Source organism: Paroedura picta, chromosome 3, assembly GCF_049243985.1.
Source record: "Paroedura picta isolate Pp20150507F chromosome 3, Ppicta_v3.0, whole genome shotgun sequence".
Classification (NCBI taxonomy): Eukaryota; Metazoa; Chordata; class Lepidosauria; order Squamata; family Gekkonidae; genus Paroedura; species Paroedura picta.
Window position 1 is genome coordinate 61,605,453 of NC_135371.1, and position 18,522 is coordinate 61,623,974.

At 41.9% G+C, this 18,522-nt stretch overlaps 1 protein-coding gene across 4 annotated transcripts in view; it reads left to right on the forward strand.

Annotated features, from left to right (window-relative positions):
• The window catches only part of CACNA2D2 (calcium voltage-gated channel auxiliary subunit alpha2delta 2), an 861,961-nt gene that overhangs the window by 797,596 nt on the left and 45,843 nt on the right, over positions 1-18,522 (forward strand). For 3 of the 4 annotated variants that reach the window (XM_077325943.1, XM_077325945.1, XM_077325947.1), the window contains 5 exons: positions 4,338-4,409; positions 5,270-5,341; positions 6,841-6,902; positions 9,259-9,335; positions 12,491-12,511. In XM_077325943.1, the coding sequence (XP_077182058.1) occupies positions 4,338-4,409; positions 5,270-5,341; positions 6,841-6,902; positions 9,259-9,335; positions 12,491-12,511 (304 nt within the window). The remainder of the gene's footprint in view (positions 1-4,337; positions 4,410-5,269; positions 5,342-6,840; positions 6,903-9,258; positions 9,336-12,490; positions 12,512-18,522) is intronic. The other variant, XM_077325944.1, reaches the window with a different exon arrangement.

An 18,522-nucleotide genomic window follows, 5' to 3' on the forward strand; every position in this document is an offset into this window, starting at 1 on the left:
ACACAATGTACCCCCATAGCTGCCATCAGGGTCATAAATGACCCAAAGACTGGCTGTGGGGTATTGCTGGACAAATCATGGCCAAGTTCTGTACCCAATTGGGGTTCCAGCCTCCTTCTAGACAGTTTTCAGTGAGTAGAAGATAAGGCCAAGTGTTACTGCTCACAAGAAATATTGGTCCATAAAGAATAAAGGGTCATGCACTGTGGATAAGCTGAGGAACAATCCATGAGGAAAGACTAAGGGACTTGGAAATGAGCAGCCTGGAGAAGAGAAAGTTGAGAGGGGAACTGATTACTTTCTTTAAGCATTTGAAAGGTTGTCATTTGGAGGAGGTCAGGGAACGGTTCCATTTGGCAGCAGAGGATAGTACCTAGAGAAATGGGCTTAAACTACATGTAGAACAATACTAGCTAGATATGGGGAGGGGGAGGGTTCACGGAGTAGTTCAGTGGCAGAATTGGATGCCTAAGGAGGTGGTGAGCTCCCCCTCACTGGCAGTCTTTAAGCAGCAGCTGGACAGACTTATTGTGGACACTTTGGGCTGATCCTGCAGTGAGCAGGAGGTTGGACTAGATGGCCTGGATGGCCCCTTCCAGCTCCTATGATTCTCTGCCTTAGCCATTCCAGCCTCCTCAGCGGGATTCCCAATACTGATATTATCAGCAGTGAATTATCAATATCAGGAATTATCAGGAGTTCCAGTATTGGTATTGGATATTGCCAATACGATCTGATAACAGAAATAACAGCTATTTCACTGGGCGGGCAATATCTGTCTGCTTAACCCTAATTTTTAGTAGCTGCACAGACTTACACTGCTGAAACAATTAAGCACAGAAACAGGCTGTGATGTCACTGAGTTTCATGAAAGATCAGCCATAGAATAATGTAATTTAAAACTGCAAAAATGGTGAGTGTCATTAGATCTCAGTAGCTAAGTAGGGCTGGTACTTGGATGGGAGACACTACCAAGGAAGGCTTTGCAGAAGGAGGCCTGAGCAAACCACCTCTGCTTCTCATTTGCCCTGAAAACCTCTTGCTGGGTTGCCATAAGTTGGTTGCGACTTGATGGCACATAAGTACATATGTAGTGCCTGATCCTCTTCTTTCTCCATATATCCTTTGTTTCTTGGCCACTTTGGCCTTTCCTTAATGGCTATGTAGCACTTGACTTTGCCTCGTCCAACTGTGAGATGATTTCTTTTCTTTTTTAGCTAATCATCATGTGCAAAATGTACTGTTCATATCTGCAGTGCCTCTTTACTGATCAGTCTAGTAACTCAGGGATATAATGCAAAATGTAAGAGAGTGACTTGCCCTACATCTTCCCAGTTTATATACTAAATCATGACCAAATGCAAAGAAGAATACGGATTCTGTACTTCAGTCTGTAGAAAAGGCGATTTCAGCAGTTGCAGCTTTTCTCACTCTGCAGGATATAAAAATATAAAATACCCTGTTTTGGTTTCTACCCCCACTTCAACATGTGAATTAATTTATGGTAAGAGTTCTGGCAACATGCAGTGTCTGTGCATTGCTCCTAGCGCCCTAACAGCAGAGCAGAGGGACCGTGCTAGAATAGCCCATCCACCTCCAAGGACTGCTTGACTTGAGCCAACAAGCAAGAGGCAAACTGACCTAACCATTTTCAAAAACAGGAGATTAAGAGTTTGCCAACAAGTCAAGCATATCAAGAGATCAGTTTAGTTTCTTCATGATTGCATGTCTCCCTCTTACTCTGTATCCCAGTGTGTGTCAAACAGGGAATGTTACAGCTCTAACGAAACAAGGAATCCAGCCAGTCACTAGTACACCACGATGATCTGGTGGTTTTCTTTAGTACCGAGTTGTCTACACTGGGGAAATGCAGCAAATCTAAGAGTCTAAGTCAGACAGTAACACCATTATGTCTTTTGTATTCCCTGATTTCCCATGTCAGGATGATTGTGGGATGTCTCAGGACTATTTCATGTGGAACTGTAGTACTCACCTCTGATTAACAATCTCAGGGACAAACTACATGAGATGCTTTTGATGAGTTTTAATGGCTTCCCCAGACCCTATTCACTTTCCCTTCAGCCATACAGCAGCTGTGGGGGATGTTGAGAGTCTATAGTAGCTTAATATGGCTTGAGACTGTGGAGCAGGGGGTTGTATTTTCCCCTCTTAATTTTCTTGAGCCGAAATGGCCAGGATGGTTCTTTGGCCTGTTTTGGAGCAACATATGGCACAGAATACTGCACGTGTTGCTCCAAAGTGAGGCGAATAATTTCCTCTAGGGGAGTTTCAGCTCAGGAAAGCAGTGCAGGAAGGTAGGTACAAATCCTCCTACTAGCTACAGTCCTGAGCTGCAGATCAGGCCCTTTAGACTCTTAAAACAGCCGCTGCGTGGCTGTAGGAAAGTGAGTCAAGTCTGGCTTCTATCTTGTGTAGTTTGGCCCAAAGTGGCTCACAGAACAGCCAACCACTATGATCCTTAAAGTTCCCAGTTACAACCCCATGACCGTGACAAAATGACCCCATGTGCACCCACTGGCAGCTGCTCACAAATCCAACCTCAGGTGCTCATCCCCCTTGCTTGCATTTGCATAACATGCCATTTCCAATTAAATTGATTAATGGTGACTAGAAGTGCTAGGCAGAGTTGGTCTCAGGAACTGAATGGATCTCATTTCCAGCTAATTATTAATTGCTCCAGTGCTGGAAGCTACTTGCTGTGCTTACCTCAGAGCATTCTTGTCAGCCACTAAGCACTAATTGTCACCTTTCAAGGACATAATGTATGGACTTCCCCTCCACTTCTGATAGGCCTAGGCAAAACTAGCTAGACCCTTTTAGGAAATATTACTTCCTTTGAATATTAAGCAAAAGGAAAAGGGGTGTGATTAGGAGCCCTACACTAATGTATCTAAGGGGAAGCTCTGTGCCCATCAGGGTGGGGCAAGGGAAATGGATACTAGTCAGATAAATCAATCATTAAAAAGCCAGCCAAGAATTAGGCACTGAGAAATGGCACTACTCATAATGAAATATATTTCATTGACAGCAACTTCCAACTCAGTACATCACTCTCATTAATAGGCAAACAATGGACAAAACAAGCAGCCATTTACTCATCTCAGTCCTGCTCTGATCAATAATGATTTAAATTTCTTAGCAAACTCACATAATCCCCCCACCCCCCAGAGGCCCTTGTTTTTTTCTGATATTTTGGCATGTACACAACCAGGAGATTTTGCAGAAGTTTCACACTCCAAAAAAAGGCAGAATTCTTTTTACACACACAATTCTATATAAACGGATCTTGCTGAGGTGGAATTTGTTTGTACCTTAGTTTATTGTGCCTATAGACATCTGCAAATTTTTTATAGCTGTGAATGGTTCACAACAACCATCTCTGTTCCTACAATATGTACATTCATTCAGTGGAGGTAGGTAAGGTGCTGAGGAAGGCTTATGAGAGACGGTTAGAATTGATGACTATCATCAGATCCTTACAACATGGCAGCATGTTGGACTGTGGTAATTGAAGCAGTGGTAGAATTCTACCAAGTGGTGCATTCCAATTGAAACTAGAACTGATCTCTTATATTGCAAGATTACTTTGCCAACAGAAGTATGGAACAGATATTATGAGTAAGAGAATAAATTGTGACACAGCAAAAAAACTCCCAAGCCAATAATGTATGGAAAGCATCTGAGGTATATGCGGAACATGCTAGCTATGCTTTAATCATACCATAAGTGAATATGTGTCAATTTCTGTGTTAGACTTTTACGAAGTGTATACAAGCTGTAAAACCAAGATGTGCCTGTCATAATATTTTAACATGGTTCATGTACGCATTGGTTGGAAGATCTACAAGGCACCTTCTAGTTTTATGAAATCTGCTCCCAAAAACTTCTTATTCAGCAAGGTCTCCTATATTCTGCTATAATATCGGAAGCAGTTGCTTTTATTGCTGCTTCCCTGGTTAGCTATTACCTGTCTATTCAGATTTTTGTGTTTCAACCTGATTTTATTAGTGCATTGTATTTTATTACTTGTTTTGTACTGGAGCCTGCTTTGAGACTCTACAGTTCGGCTAATAAACTGGGATATAAATGTTGCCTCCACTAGTGAAGTAATGTTCATTTCTCATTGTTTCAGGTTTGCTGTGTTTTGGGGTTACTCCTTTCCCAGTCATATTTATGCTGTACTTTGTTATGTGATAAATGCTGAGACCTCTCATTGCTGTTCCTTTTAGAAAGCCAAACTGGCAGAAACTGCTTACAGATGCACTGAACAATGGTTGGTAATCCTCACCTTACTTGCTATTGCTTTTTCTTTTTAGATCATCAATTTCCAGGAACCTGTGACCCTGGACTTCCTTGATGCTGAACTAGAAGATGAGAACAAAGAAGAAGTAAGTGGTATAGTGGAGATGGAATCTATTCTGTTTTAGGCAAATTAATTCACTTAATTTATAGCATATGAGGAATGACAAAACATCTGTTGTAAAGATGCCAACAGCACCGCACTTTGCTTACAGCTGCAGTGTAAGATTCCACTATGGTATCTACCATGCCCCAATGTTGTCATTAACAGCACTTTTGGTAGTCTGGCTACTTAGCCCCTATGCTGCCATGACAATATTTTACAGTAATGGTCCAAGTAGGATATGCACATGTCAAATGAATTTCTACATTTCTAGGGGGAAATTACATAATCCCTGTTTGTAACAGTCACATGCAGGTCTATTTCGTGTGCTCATGATGTAGTCAACCATTTTCCTTTTACATACAGAACACACATAAAGTCATTACACATGCTAATATACAGCATAGAAGACACATGGAATTAATCTCTGCATAGGAAATTTATCATGGTTAAAGCAGCTCTTAGATGTAATTCCTTTGTCTCAGGGTTGCAATCCCAATTTTAATTTCCCATAGAGAGTGTGCAGCAGGGATTCCGTCCTTTATCTATAACATATGGTGATATGTACTTATGATGAAATTCATGGAAGCAGTAAATGGAGCGAGGGAGGTGACTGCGTAAAGAACATGGAAGGGTATCAATCTTGGTTTAATTTATGAACCCAGAAATACAGAATTCCCGAGCATCTACAAAAAGAAAATTGCTGAGTTTCTAGGGTTTTTTTTTGCCTCACTCATAGTACTAACCCATTTTCCTTGAGAGGTACAGAAAGGTATATCTATGGGTTATCTGTGGTGTCCAGCCATTTAAGGTATCTCTGTTTATGTCCTTTTTTGAAAATTCCAGATCCGAAGAAGCATGATAGATGGACATGAGGGGCAGAGATATATCAAGACTCTGGTCAAGTCCCAGGATGAGGTACAAGCTTCCTGGGGATCTGGGGACATTAAGACTATAAGAAGGATGTGCTGTTCAGCCAGATTTTAAAAGACTGGAGGACAGTTAGTCTCATTATTATTAGGAAAAAGATGTATTCCATTTGCGAGTAAACTTAAGCCTAAGAGGTCGCTTATATGGAAACACGATCTATACCGATCTCTTATTGTTTCCATGCCATTGTTCTTTTGCTATAAGTTTGGAGAATAGTTGAAATGGGGGTTACATAGACCACTTAATATGTCTCTACAAGTGAGGGAACCACAAGGACTTGTGGGAAGACATTATATTTCCCACCCTCCACTATTTCCTCTTCCTCTTCCCTTTCAGAGGCCACAGCAGTCCTAGAAAATGCCCTGCCTCACCCCCTGCCCTTCACAGACAGAAACAAAAGCTGGAAGGCTGGCAATACTTTTCTGTATGCCTAGCAATGGCCTGTGAGGTCATTTACTTCTTAAAGCTGTAGGCACTGCTTCCATTATTTTGGGAGATTTGAACCCCCTCTGTGTTTTGCTTTGGATATCAGATGTTTCTGCAAACCTGGGACATTGTCCAGATTTGTAAAAAGATCTGCTTTGTGTGTCCAGGGATCCAGATCCCATATTTAAGTATCTTTAGATTATGCTACACTGAGAACTAGATACTTTGATAGTGATAATGGGTTGGATCACATTTATGAAAATGATCTGTCAGTAGATCATTATTTCTTTGCTTCTCCCCAAGGCCAAATTATCCATTAGGAACTTTTAGGGGTCTACAAAAATAATAATTCTCACATCAAAAAAAATGTTTAGGGCCCACTAAAATGTATTAAAGTTTACCTAAAATACAAAAAAAATTGTTGACATATTTAAATAATTTTTAATATTGATACTATTATGGTGGGAGAGATCCACAAAGCCAAAAGTGCATAGGACCCACAAAAGTCCCAATACTGCCCTGCTTCTCCCCTCTTGCAGTTCCTGGGATACAAGGGACCCCCAGGAACAGCATGGGAGAAAGTCACAAGTCTCAGCTGGGCTCATAGCAGCCAGGGAAATGGTGCACAAAGGAGAGATACTCCCTTTCTCCAGGACCAAATCTACTTTTTATAACTAAATTACTTTTAGGTGCTCTTGTCATGAATCCACAGGTTCACAAGAACTTTGACCTGTTTACAGAACCGTCCTAAGAACACTTTCCTGATCATAAACACCATTCATTAGACCTGAGCAGGATTCTGAGAAGACCTATGTGGATTTGCTCACTCAGTCTAGCGTTCTCTTTTCTGGCTGCAGCCTTTCCCAGCCCTGCAGCCTTAGATCCTCTTAACCAGGACTGCCTTGTGCATCTAGAGCTTGTGCTTTGTCCGAGAACTATGGCCTCTCCTCTGAATATTCACATGAAATATTGGCTGGGTTTTGGAAAGAGTCCTATATATAAATGATATAATTACACCATGTTTGAAAACTGACTATATTCCTTCACTATTGTACTTCCAGAGATACATAGATGAAGTGTACAGGACCTATACCTGGGCCCCTATCAAAAGCACAAACTACAGGTAAGTACCCAGCTAGAAGGAGATGGGAGATATGTCCCTGCCTTGATTCTCTTGAATAGTTAGGGGATAAAAAGCTGGTTTTGTGGCTGAGAATTGGGAGAGTTGTGATTGGTTCAGGCTCTGTGCAGTGTACAGGCACAATACATCCATCATTGGTGTTGCACATACTCTTTGCATTACAATGTGGCCTGCAAAGGAATTCAGCGAAGCCCCACTGAAATGATGGCTAATTGTACTGAAGCAGTGTTCGATAGTCTGGGTCTTAACTCTCCAGTATACTGTTGCTTGCCTGTCATGTGAATACACAGCTGGACTCTATCGCTGTTATCCAGACTGAAAACTATTAAGGTTTATATTGTTGGAGAAGGAAAGGAAGGCAGCATGGTATTGCCCAATAGCGTCAAATCTCGGAATCGAAGCTGAGTTGGTATCTTGAAGACTCTGCAGAGGAAAGCAACGTGAAACCACTTCTGCTTCTCACTTGCCTTGAAAGCCCCTTGCTGAGGTCACCAAAAGCACACAATGTTGAGAGATGGAGATCAATGTACTTGTTTTAATATGCCCCATCCTTTAGGAAACATTCACGGTGTAATTTCTAAATAGAGTTACACCTTTCTAAGACCGTTTACTTCAATAGACTTGGAAGAGTATAATGCTTCAAGGGTTGCACTTACATAGTGTCCCCCCAGCAGGAAAGAAGGGGGAAGTGTATTTTTAACTAAAGATTTGACTTTCTTGATCTGGCTTTTCAGAGTCTTCTAAAATCTCTTCCTTAGTGATTAAAAGCAAGAATCTTGCACTAATACCCCTTGATAAGCTGATTTCCAATCTCGAATAGAGAGGCTTTTTCATAGGATTTATACGAGGGCAGTGATGTAGCTTTGTGCATGATTTTGAAGAACATCTCCCATGTGCAAGGAAGAAAACTTGATTTTGCATCAATCTATGTAAGACTGGGGTTAAGTGGCATATTGCCATGATAGTATTTTGAAGACCACTCCTTTCATAATAAACTCTAGACCTGCATAGTATTCCACGTGCTTCTAATTGGATTAATTCAAAAGGTAACGGAGCATCCATATACATCCAAGAAAGACTTTTCCAGACACAGTGAGTCTGAAAAGGGGAAGGGGTATGGCTGCATGAGGGGAAATATCTTGATCTCCTGAATGCTCTGAGACCACAATCAGGCATATTTGTCCTTGAGAAGCTGGACATTTCACTTTATTATGTGCATAACTGTGTTGCATAGATGCACAGAAATACATTGCGGGAGGTCAGCATGCATGATACATGATACTCTTCCCAAGTTATGACTGCGTATTTTAAACTATGGATTGTAATCTGTGTATCGAAAAAGTAACATAGGGTGTTTGACATTTAACAGCATTGGGCTCTTCTATGTAGCTGGTGTTTGAGTTCTGAAGCTTATCAGTGTTGACTGAGTCTGCCATCTGGCTGCATAGCTGTTTATTGCATATCTATTCCCAGCCATTTCCTAGTGCAGCCGGTTGGCACTATATAGACCTATAACTCCCTGATCCAGCTTGTCCAGTCCAGCAGTCTGCTTATAATAAGCATAAAAGGGAACATAAGAAGACACGGGTATGCACAGAATAAGTTGGAATGCCCAGTGGCTGAAGGAAAATATGCCTGATCAGGGTCTTCTGTAGGGTAACCCATGAGGGCTTTACTATCTAAAAAGGGCATAAAACATGTATTATACTTCATGTACCTCTGTACTTGCCCTTTCTTAAGAATTACTGGGAGGAAATGCATGTTGGTCTCCAGATGAGTTCTTGCACATGGAATGCTAGCCCTAGGCCTTATGGAAGCCCAGGTGGGCATTTATGGTTGAGCATGCTTGTATTAATCTTCCATTATCCCCTCAAACCTTATTCCCTGTATTGAATATAGGGAATATATAGGTCCTACTTCAAGCTCTGCAAGGAACCAGGAAGAAAAGACGTTACAGAAACCTCAATTTGTAGGCATGTACAGTTGTGGCTTTTTCCAATCTGATTAGTTAACCCAGAGGAAAAACTGGAGGTAAAAGTTGGGACATGCAGTTTTTGGCTTAATGGTGTTTCCAGCAGGTTCTACTGTGTCTTGAATTATTCCATTTGTGGAAAGGATATAAAACGCAGCAGTTGATCATTTCTACCATGAGGATATACCATCCTGGCATTTGCTCATCTGCATGTCCTGTTTACAAAAATACTAGGCTGAGTGATCAATCTTCCATCCTATTTTTTTCTTTACAGTGTGTAAAGCCATCTAGAGAAACTAGAGTAATTTATAAACATTGTCATAGCCAATATGAAAACACTATTATTTTCTTCTTCCCAATACCCAGCCTAGGTTTGGTATTGCCACCCTACAGAACATACTACATTCAAGCAAATCTCAGTGACCAGATTCTCCAGGTGAAGTGTAAGTAGGCATTTCCTCTTCCTGTTGACCTTTCACATGCCCTTTGACCCTGAACCCACCAGATAGCCTAAGGATGACTAAGAGGAGAAAAATAAAAGCCAAACTTGTGCTATGAGAGCTAGGGTTTTTTGTTTTGTTTTTTTAATGTGTGGAATGGAGGGAAAACCCCACCACATAGCAGAAAGTAGGTCACAGTTTTTTTCCTGGAAGAATAATACAGGCTTCCCAGGGATGTGATACTTTGCATAAAACAAAATCAGTTAAATCTTTAAAAGGTCCAGGGCAGTCAAGGCTGAGTTGCTGCTTTATATGCTTTTTATGTACTAGGTGATAACTCTGTAGCAGCCAGTTAACTTGAAAGCTGGGAACGTTTGCATGGTTTTTTCTGTTTTGTTTTAAACCATTATTATTATTTTATTTAAGTTGGGTTTTTTCCTAACTAATTTACAATTAATCTGTGTACTTGTGTGTTAGCCTACCCTTGTGTGTGATCCCGGGCCCTGCTCTCTCACTGCAGGGTGTGAGGGTCTTCCAAGGAAGTCTCTCAGAACCTGCACTGAAGGTCTCTGGTAGCCCTCTCTTTTTCTTCCTGTATTTACCCCTCTATCTTTGTGACCTCTCTCTCTCTCTCTCTCTCTCTCTCTCTCTCTCTCTCTCTCCCCCCAACACTGTTCAAGTCACTTTACCTTTTCCAAGTCCCCCTACTTCAGACACACACATTCGTTCATCCAGAGAGGGTTCCTGCTCAATATATACTTGGCAGATTGCATGACAGTGATTCATTGTTAACATTAACTTGTGCCAGTGTCTTTCGATTAGGTAGCCATGATCTGATATCAGCGTGTTCACTTTTATGTTAAACAGGCTTCAGCTTGTCTTCAGTAAGAAATTGACACATTTTTAAAAAGAAAAATCCTTAGATAGAAAAATGCTTTGATAGCCAAGCAGAAATATGAGCGAACCACTGCTTCAGACACCAGACATTGTGCTGCCTGAGGCAGACTACAAAATGTCATCTCCATCTGTGCTGTTTGCTTCCCCACTCCTAAGTGCTCAGGCACCACCCCCACCCCACAGACACAAGCTCTCTGCCTCTGCTCAGGAACTGGAGTGGTAATCCTGGCCTATATTGTGGTTGCTTAGGCAATCAAAATAATAGTCAACCTTGCTCAAGAGGACATCTCACAGGAGTTTGGAAAGCCTTTAGAACATGCATGGCTTGCTGTGTTGCTTTTATAGAAGGCAAGCTGATTAGCTGCAACAATTCCCAGCAAAGGGAGAGGCGACAGGGCAGTGTCACTCCCCACAATGTCCCTTCAGATAGCTGCCTAATGACAGAACCAACCCAGTCCACCAACCCACTGAGTTGTTTGCCATTCCTCTGACAGAAGAAAATCCACAACAAAGATCAACTTAGGTTCTGCAATTTCCATTCAAGATGGCTTAATTTCAAAAGTGGTCTCTAAGTCTTCGTTGATTACTTGTTTTTAATTGTACCAGCTCAGTGCACAAAGAAATCTGCGTTGTTAGGGAGAAAGATTCTAGCATAGTCGTCTCCTTGGGACACTATACACCATATGATCATGTCCTATTGGTATGACAGGTTCTTTCAAATAAATGACTTGCCAGCATATATATTTCTGAAGTGAAACAGAACCCCAAGAGAGATTTGTACCAGCAAGTTTTGATCGGATGAGATTTTATGTGTTGCCAATTATTTTCTCACGGTGGCTCTTAGTTTATGGGGCCATGGAAAACTATATTATCTCAGCAAAATAGCATCTCCCATAAGCACCTAGAACATAGGAAAGTGATTCTCCCAAGAAGTTCTTTATGATATCCTGTTCTGTTGACCATATTTGGCTTTAAGCCCAGAAGTTACATCTTCGCTTTCAAATATGGCTTCTGTAAACAATAAATTATGTATGAAGAGAACAACCTGGGGGCTACAGAATGCTAAGAAGCATCCTAAGAGGCAGGGGAGTATCCACTCCTCCACAGTTAGCTAACTCACATTCAGATTCATAATGCTCAGTAAAGCAGCTGAAGAGAGAGCTGTGCCAGCACTGGAACCAGACCACGATGGGACCACTGCTATTATGGTCACATTCTGGAGAATAAATACTCGAGGCTTTATGTCTTGACTGAGATGCTTTTCAGTTTCCGTTTCCAGCTGCACAATGGCAGAAGCTCACCCAGCAGAACCTAGAGTTCATCCCCACTGGTTCCCTGCGTGCCTGTTCAATTTAATATGCACCTGTGAGGTTTTCCTCCGCGGGCACAGCTGTTACTGTTGGGCAGCAGTCCAACACCTGCTGCTTCCAGAGCCGCTGTAAGGAAATCTGCTTCTGCTTTTCCAGTTAGGAAGCTCATCCACATTCTCACAGGAGGGGTTTTTTTTAATGGTTATGCCACACAGATTGCATACGAGTCTCCGATGCAACAGGATGAAAATGGGCAAAACCTAATCTTTTATTTGACTTGGGAGTGCCTGCAAAAGAATACCCAGGGTTAAACAAACTAGCCAACCAAGCCTTCTCTCCCAGTAGTGCTGCTTCGAAGGTTCCTCCACACCTTAGACCTTCATGCTAAAAACAGATCTCTTTACACCTTACATACATCACATTTTGGTAGACTGACAATCCTGTGACTGTTAGTTGGTAAACATTCATAGGGAGATGTTTGGTCTCTTATACCCTAGCCCTCTCCTCTCCTCTGTCCCTATGTTTCCTTTCCTTCTGTCTCTATCTCCGTGTGTGTATGTCTTTGGTTAATCTTGAATTTTGCATGGTCTGCTAACTCAGTAAGAACATTTCTATATCAAGACTGTTGCAAACTGTTTGCTACTGAATTTTATTTTTTATGTTGGTTATATAATATATATCTATATATCAAGTTATATCTATACATTCTTATTATTTTATTACTGTGGCTTTTTCTTGGTACTTTTATTACTCTTTTTGTTTTCTTTTTCATGTCGTTTTTGCAAGAGGTTTCCTTTTGGTATGATTATGATACACAATATTTTTATTCAAACAGCAATTGAATAAAATATTGTTTGTACCCCCTTCCCCTTTCCACCCAACCCCCCTTTTTTTTGTTTTCTGTTTTTTGTTTGTTTTTTCTTGCTTTCTCTCTCTGATGGATTCACACAGTACCAATCAGCAAAGTGAAGGGCAAGTATTTTCAGTCTTAGACCACCACCCTTCCACCACCCCCTTCTCCCCAACCGTGTCCAGTACCCCAACCCCACCCCTCACTCCAAACCTTCACCGCTCCCCCTTTACCACCCACCCGGCCTGCTTGCCCATTACCTTGCCCGTTTGCCACGCCTAACCTTGCAAACCACCACCAAACTGTTCCTTCCTTCCTCTCTTCCTCCACTCCTTCTCCTCAAATTCTTTCACCCTTTATTTGAAAGCAACATGTCTTGTTATGTTCATAATAGCTTCACCACTACTGATCTTCCCACTCCTTCCCTGTGCATTGCTCAGAGACTCAGTCCGGTATCGTTAAAGAGCCAATTTCATATGGAATTGTTATGTTTGAATTCAATAAGGTTTTTTGTAGCTAGTTTAATATCCTGCTCTTCCTCTTCCCTGCAAAAATACCTTCCTTGCCCTTTCTTCTTTTTCCCCCTGTCTCACACCTTCCCTACAAATTGCCTTCCTCTGTCCTTGTTCCTGTGCTCTCCTTCCTCTTCAAGACAACTCAACCTGAATAGGACAGGGCTGTGCAAAGACCTTCAGACTCAGAGGTGTTTGAAAATGGAGTCCAATATCACTTCCAGCAGACGAAACAGTTAGGCTTCTTGAGCTGCAAGCTGAACAGCAGGAGGAACTGGAATCTCAGACAACTGCATGCAGTTTAGCATTAGTATGCCCCAAAAGACATATCTCTACAGTACTCTCTGAATTCACTGTGTCTGAATTTCTCAGTGATTCCTCAGAAAGAAATGGATGTATGGTACCAAATGTTGGTACCATTTATGAAAACCTGATAAGGTACTGAATCATCTATTTCTGTAAGAGTTCCCCACAATTTAAAAGGGTATCCCAGTAACTTCAGAATCTAATGATGTTTTTTCTGGTAACTTCACTGAACAACTAGCTGTGTGGAAACTGTTTTGTATCCTCTGCAGAAGACTATTGAGGACAGAATCTGGTTCTGCACAGGTTTTTGTTTTGCTCTTAGATGTCAGATTCTGAGAATTGCCAAACGGTAGTACTGCAATTTGAACACTCAATAGGATTGCAGGTTCTGGGTTTGCGTCACAGTGTGACATTGAAGGAAATGGACAATTTCATCCCTGTTTGCTCCAGCCTTCCAACCTATGTGGTTGTACCTCCACAGGGGTCCTGCAACCCTGGGAATGATGTTTTCATGAATCAGAAGGGGCTGCTGTTATGGAAAAGAATGTGGGGGAAAGCCATGTGCCTTCCATGCATAGACAATTAGACTCAGACCAGAAACTCTCATGATTCATGGTCTCCATGCCCAAAATCCATAGAAAATTGACTTTTAAAATGGCCTGAGATGGCTGAGTCAGTGTAATTAATTAACATGACAAGCTGGATGACATACAGGGCAGTAAAAGGAGGCTTCCCATTGGACTGAGGTCTGATCTACACAATAGCTAATGGATCTGAAATGTTCTCATGTACCACAATTGTGCTGTCCTCTTTCTTGCCACCCCCTCTTCTCTAGTATACAGACATTCTGACAGCCTGTGCCACTGAATCATTACAGAATCACAGAGATGCTCTAGTGAAAGTCATCCTTGTCCATAAAGGTGACTTCAATTTGTTAAGTGGAATTATACTGCTTAAGAAGTTCAGTATTTGGGAGGGTTGTAAAGGTAGAAAGAAAAATAAACAGATGCAAAAACTGCATAAAAAAGACACAAGTTAATATTGCTAGCTGATGCATTATAGCACTATAGCAACAGAAACATGATTTCAAGCCTTTAGGTTCTGTCTGTTGTCCTCAGCCCTGTTCTATCAGCATTGAGCTGTCTGCTCCCAGTGACCCTGTAATGGCAATGCTGATGAAATAATTATTTAGTGTTTTTGTATTCCTTTCCTCTTCCTTTCATTGGCTTGTATCCAGACCCTGCCTTACAGTCCTGTTAAAAAACAACAGTCCAACCTATGGCTGTGTTCCTTGACAAAGGGCCACATGTGTTTTGCAATGCATTGTGGGAGATGTTGCTGGGGAAGGAGAGAGATTTGAGTGGTCTCACAATGAGTTTCCTTGTATTGCTGTATTTCTAGGAATGATTTGTAGCTGGTATAAAAAAATACAACTATGCTTAGATTATTAAAAGAGAGTGGGTGTACTTCAAAGGAAGCCTGCAACAGCTATCCTTCATTTACGTAACTCCAAAAGTGAATCATAGAATGTCAGGCCAAAAGACATTCAGGCAGTTGAATGAAGAGCTAGATGTAGTATGCAATTCGCTAGCAAGCAGATAAAATAAACAGAGCTAAAAAGAAACTTTATACTTCTTTAAGGCAACTAAGAATCACATCTGAATCAGCTGGATAAAATTTTGATGAGTTGATCATCTTCAAAGCAGTTCACCAATGGGGCCTGTTCACTTCAGTGGAATCTCTAGTGGCAAACAGCATTGAGGAATGGACTGTCAAAAGAAAACTGTGAGGAAGTCATATATAAAATACAAAACGAACACATATCATTTGATGAACAACTGAAAATGTTTTCCATCAACAGAGCAGTGCATATTATCCTGAAGGGCAAAAGTAGCTCAGCCCAGATAACAAATTGGAATGTATGGGCTTTAATTTGCTTCTGTGTCTCCAAATTGCTACTTGTGTGTAAACCATTGCAATACATTGCTATAAATAATACATTCAATTAGCTAGTGGAGGTACCTGCTGCCAATTTCTATCCTTTCACTGTGCTTTAATAAAACCTGTACATAAATATTCAGATATTTTCATATGGTTCAGATACAGAAGAAACAGCCCAAAAATAATGTGATGTTAGTTACAGGGAAGCCCTGGCAGTACTGATTGCAGCTCAGGTTGTTGGCGTATTAGAAGGCAAACAATGATGACAACGGAAGACCAAGAGATTATCTCTCCCACACTTGCTCATTCCTCATAGTACCTCCTGTGGGGCCGTCTCTTCATTCTGGCCCTCTGTGTGACAGCAGCAACAAGGCAGTTGGGGGTGAATGCCCATCTCTTTTCATTCCTCTGCCTGACTAAGGAAAGTCAATAAGTGTTCAAACTATTCTGGGATTGGCCATCTGATTCATCCATTAGGAACACCCAATAGACATGGGCTCATTACACATACACATCTTACAGCAGTTTTTCAGAGCAATAAGCCTTTAATCTTCACTTCAGATTCTGTGCCCAATTTACATGCCATTCCTTGTCCTCCAGTGTATTTATTCTACAGCTACCATTTTTAAAAATGCACTGTGGGGTGGAATCTGATGTGTTAGCGGTAGCATCCAAAGGGTGTTTTTTCCCTTTATTTTATGCAGTTGCCCTATTGTAGCTGCACAATAGCATCCAGCAAGTGTCTTCCATTTAAATCCTTGTGTTTCAGCATGTGAGCATTAGTTTGTTGAAGGGAAGGGAACAGAAGAGAATGCAGGTAAAGGAGGCAAATCTGATGTTGAGATGGAACAGACTTTTTCAGGGGGAGGGGTTGACAAGCTGCTGTGAAGCCTAATTTTCCATATTGCCAAATACTAGGGGGTTCTCTGCTGCGTTATCAGCCACTGTGGAAAAATAGGAAAGAGGCAAATGATATAATGTGGGGAAGCATGTTGAGTGTACTGAATGCATGGGTGAGCCCACTGACACTGGCCTTGCAAGTGGTGATCTCTGGCAACATGTGTGTGCGCCTGGTCAATCAGCTGCAACCTCACTGTGCTTTGGACAGTGCTGCAGTTTGTATGGTGGGGGCTCCTTTGGCAAAAGCTCTGGAGAAGTTATTTAGACTTGTGCCACTAAACTGAAAGAATATGCAGGGGGGGTATTTTTGACAATGCCATAGTATAGCTGCATAGAATGCATATTAATATAATGCCCTTTCTTGCTAATTTGTGTGGTTTTCTCTTTGAGATTATCTAATTTGATCCTGTGCACTAGTTGTGATTTTGCCAATTTTTCCTGTGTGGATTGCACTCTGTTCTCCAATGGATCTATACTAAGCGATTCTTAAGTTCAGCAGTTTGCAGAAAGTTAATGTGGCTCAGCCACCATTTTAATGTTAGTCTTTCAGAGGACATCCAAATAGTTCCCCCTCCAACTCTGTTCACTAAAGCAGTGGTCTGCAACCTTTGTTAGGCTGCGAACCACTGCGCCGGGGTGCGGGGAGAGGGTGACCCGGGGCCCCGCACGTGCGTGGCAGCCCCGGTGCAAACGCGCATGCGCGGACTTGCCGTGCGTGCGTGTTTGCACCCCCGCCGGACACAAACGCGCACGCGCGGCAAGTCTGCACGTGCGCATTTGCACCGCCGGCGGCCGCGGCTCCCTCTCCCCGCCCCTCCAGGCCGCAAGGAAATCGGCCGCCGAAGCAGCCGATTAGCTTGCGGCCCGGCAAGCTTCTCTTCCCGCCCGCTCCCAAAGCAAGAAGCTTGCCAGGCCGCAAGCTGATCGGCCGCTTTGGCGGCCGATTTGCTCGCAGCCTGGCGAGCTTCTAGCTGTGGGGGGGGGGGCGGGAAGAGGGAGCCGCGGCCCAGCACCGAGGCCTTCGAAATGTGCCACTGCACTAAAGCAATAAAGGAAAAATATTTTGAGAGCTTTAGACTTACCCCATGTCAATTTCATTCTGCACTGATGATCTCTCCCTTTATTTTGTTTGCATGAAGCACTGAAGTCCTTTATATCCTTTGCACAGGGGCATTGCTGTTTGTATCTTCTCCAATTCCCCCTTCAAGTCAGTGTCAGCAGGGAACGAAAATTTGCACAGCTCCTTTTAAACTTCCCCATTGTTTAATTTTTTAATTCAGCAATGTAAGACTAGTGATAGTGTCATACTGTTAGACTCATGTCGAACATTAATTTAAATGAGGGGAAATGGAGCTTGTACACCAGTGAAGGAGGGGGAAATGGTGGAAGGTTTAGAGTGGGTGGAATTACATTGATTAAGAGGAGGGATTGTCCTTCAAGGGGCAGCAAAAAGATGGGGGCGGAATCCAGGGGAATGTATGCTTTTGAATTACCTTTGGCTTGAAGTGAAACAGAAGAAAAATTGGCACCAAAGCATTCTCATAAAACCTGAGGAAACAGCAACGAGAAAGCAAACTGTGCATTGAAGGGAGGAAAATCAATGCAGAATGACAAAGAAAACCTGACAAACAAGCACAGTGAAAGTGAGGGAAAACACCCATGTATAATAGGCCATGGTTAGGGGCCTTTTGTAATTGTTATTGTTGTCAGCCACTCAGTCGTGTCTGACTCTTGGCCATCCCATGACACAGCTGTCGCCACAATCCTCAATCTTGCACCACCTCTCTCAGCCATGCAATGTTCTGACAAGTGTCCATTTTGATTTTGTCTAACCATCATGTTCTTGGCTGGCCTGGTTTCCTTTTTCCACTGACCAATTTTAGTATAATTGCTTTCTCCATTGAGTTGGATCGCATGATATGGACAAAGTAAGAGAGCCAGAGTTTCATGATTTTGCCTACCAATGATATATCAGACTTTATGCATTCTAGTATTTCCTTGTTTGAGACTTTTGCTGTCCATAGAACCCGCAGAAACCTTCTCCAACACCAGAGTTCAAATGAATCGATTCTTCTCTTGTCCAATTTTTTCATCGTCCAACTTTCACAGCCAGAAGTGCTTATTGGAAATATGATAGGCCTAACTAATCTACATTTGATAGTCAGGCTTATATCCTTGCTTTCCCAAGTTTAGTTCAAGCTCATCATTGCTGAATGACCCAAATAAATTTGATATTTTCTTTTGTAATTACTGTATCAATGATTCCTTATTAGATTCTGATAGATATTCCACATCTGAGTATGTATACCCAGTGAGGATTCATCAACAGGTCCTGTCAGACCAACCTGGTTTCCTTTTTTGATCAAGTAACAGGTTTGCTAGATCGTGGAAATTCGGTTGATGTCTTTTACTTGGATTTTAGTAAAGCTTTTTATAAGGTTCCCCATGATGTTCTGATGGATAAATTGAAGGAC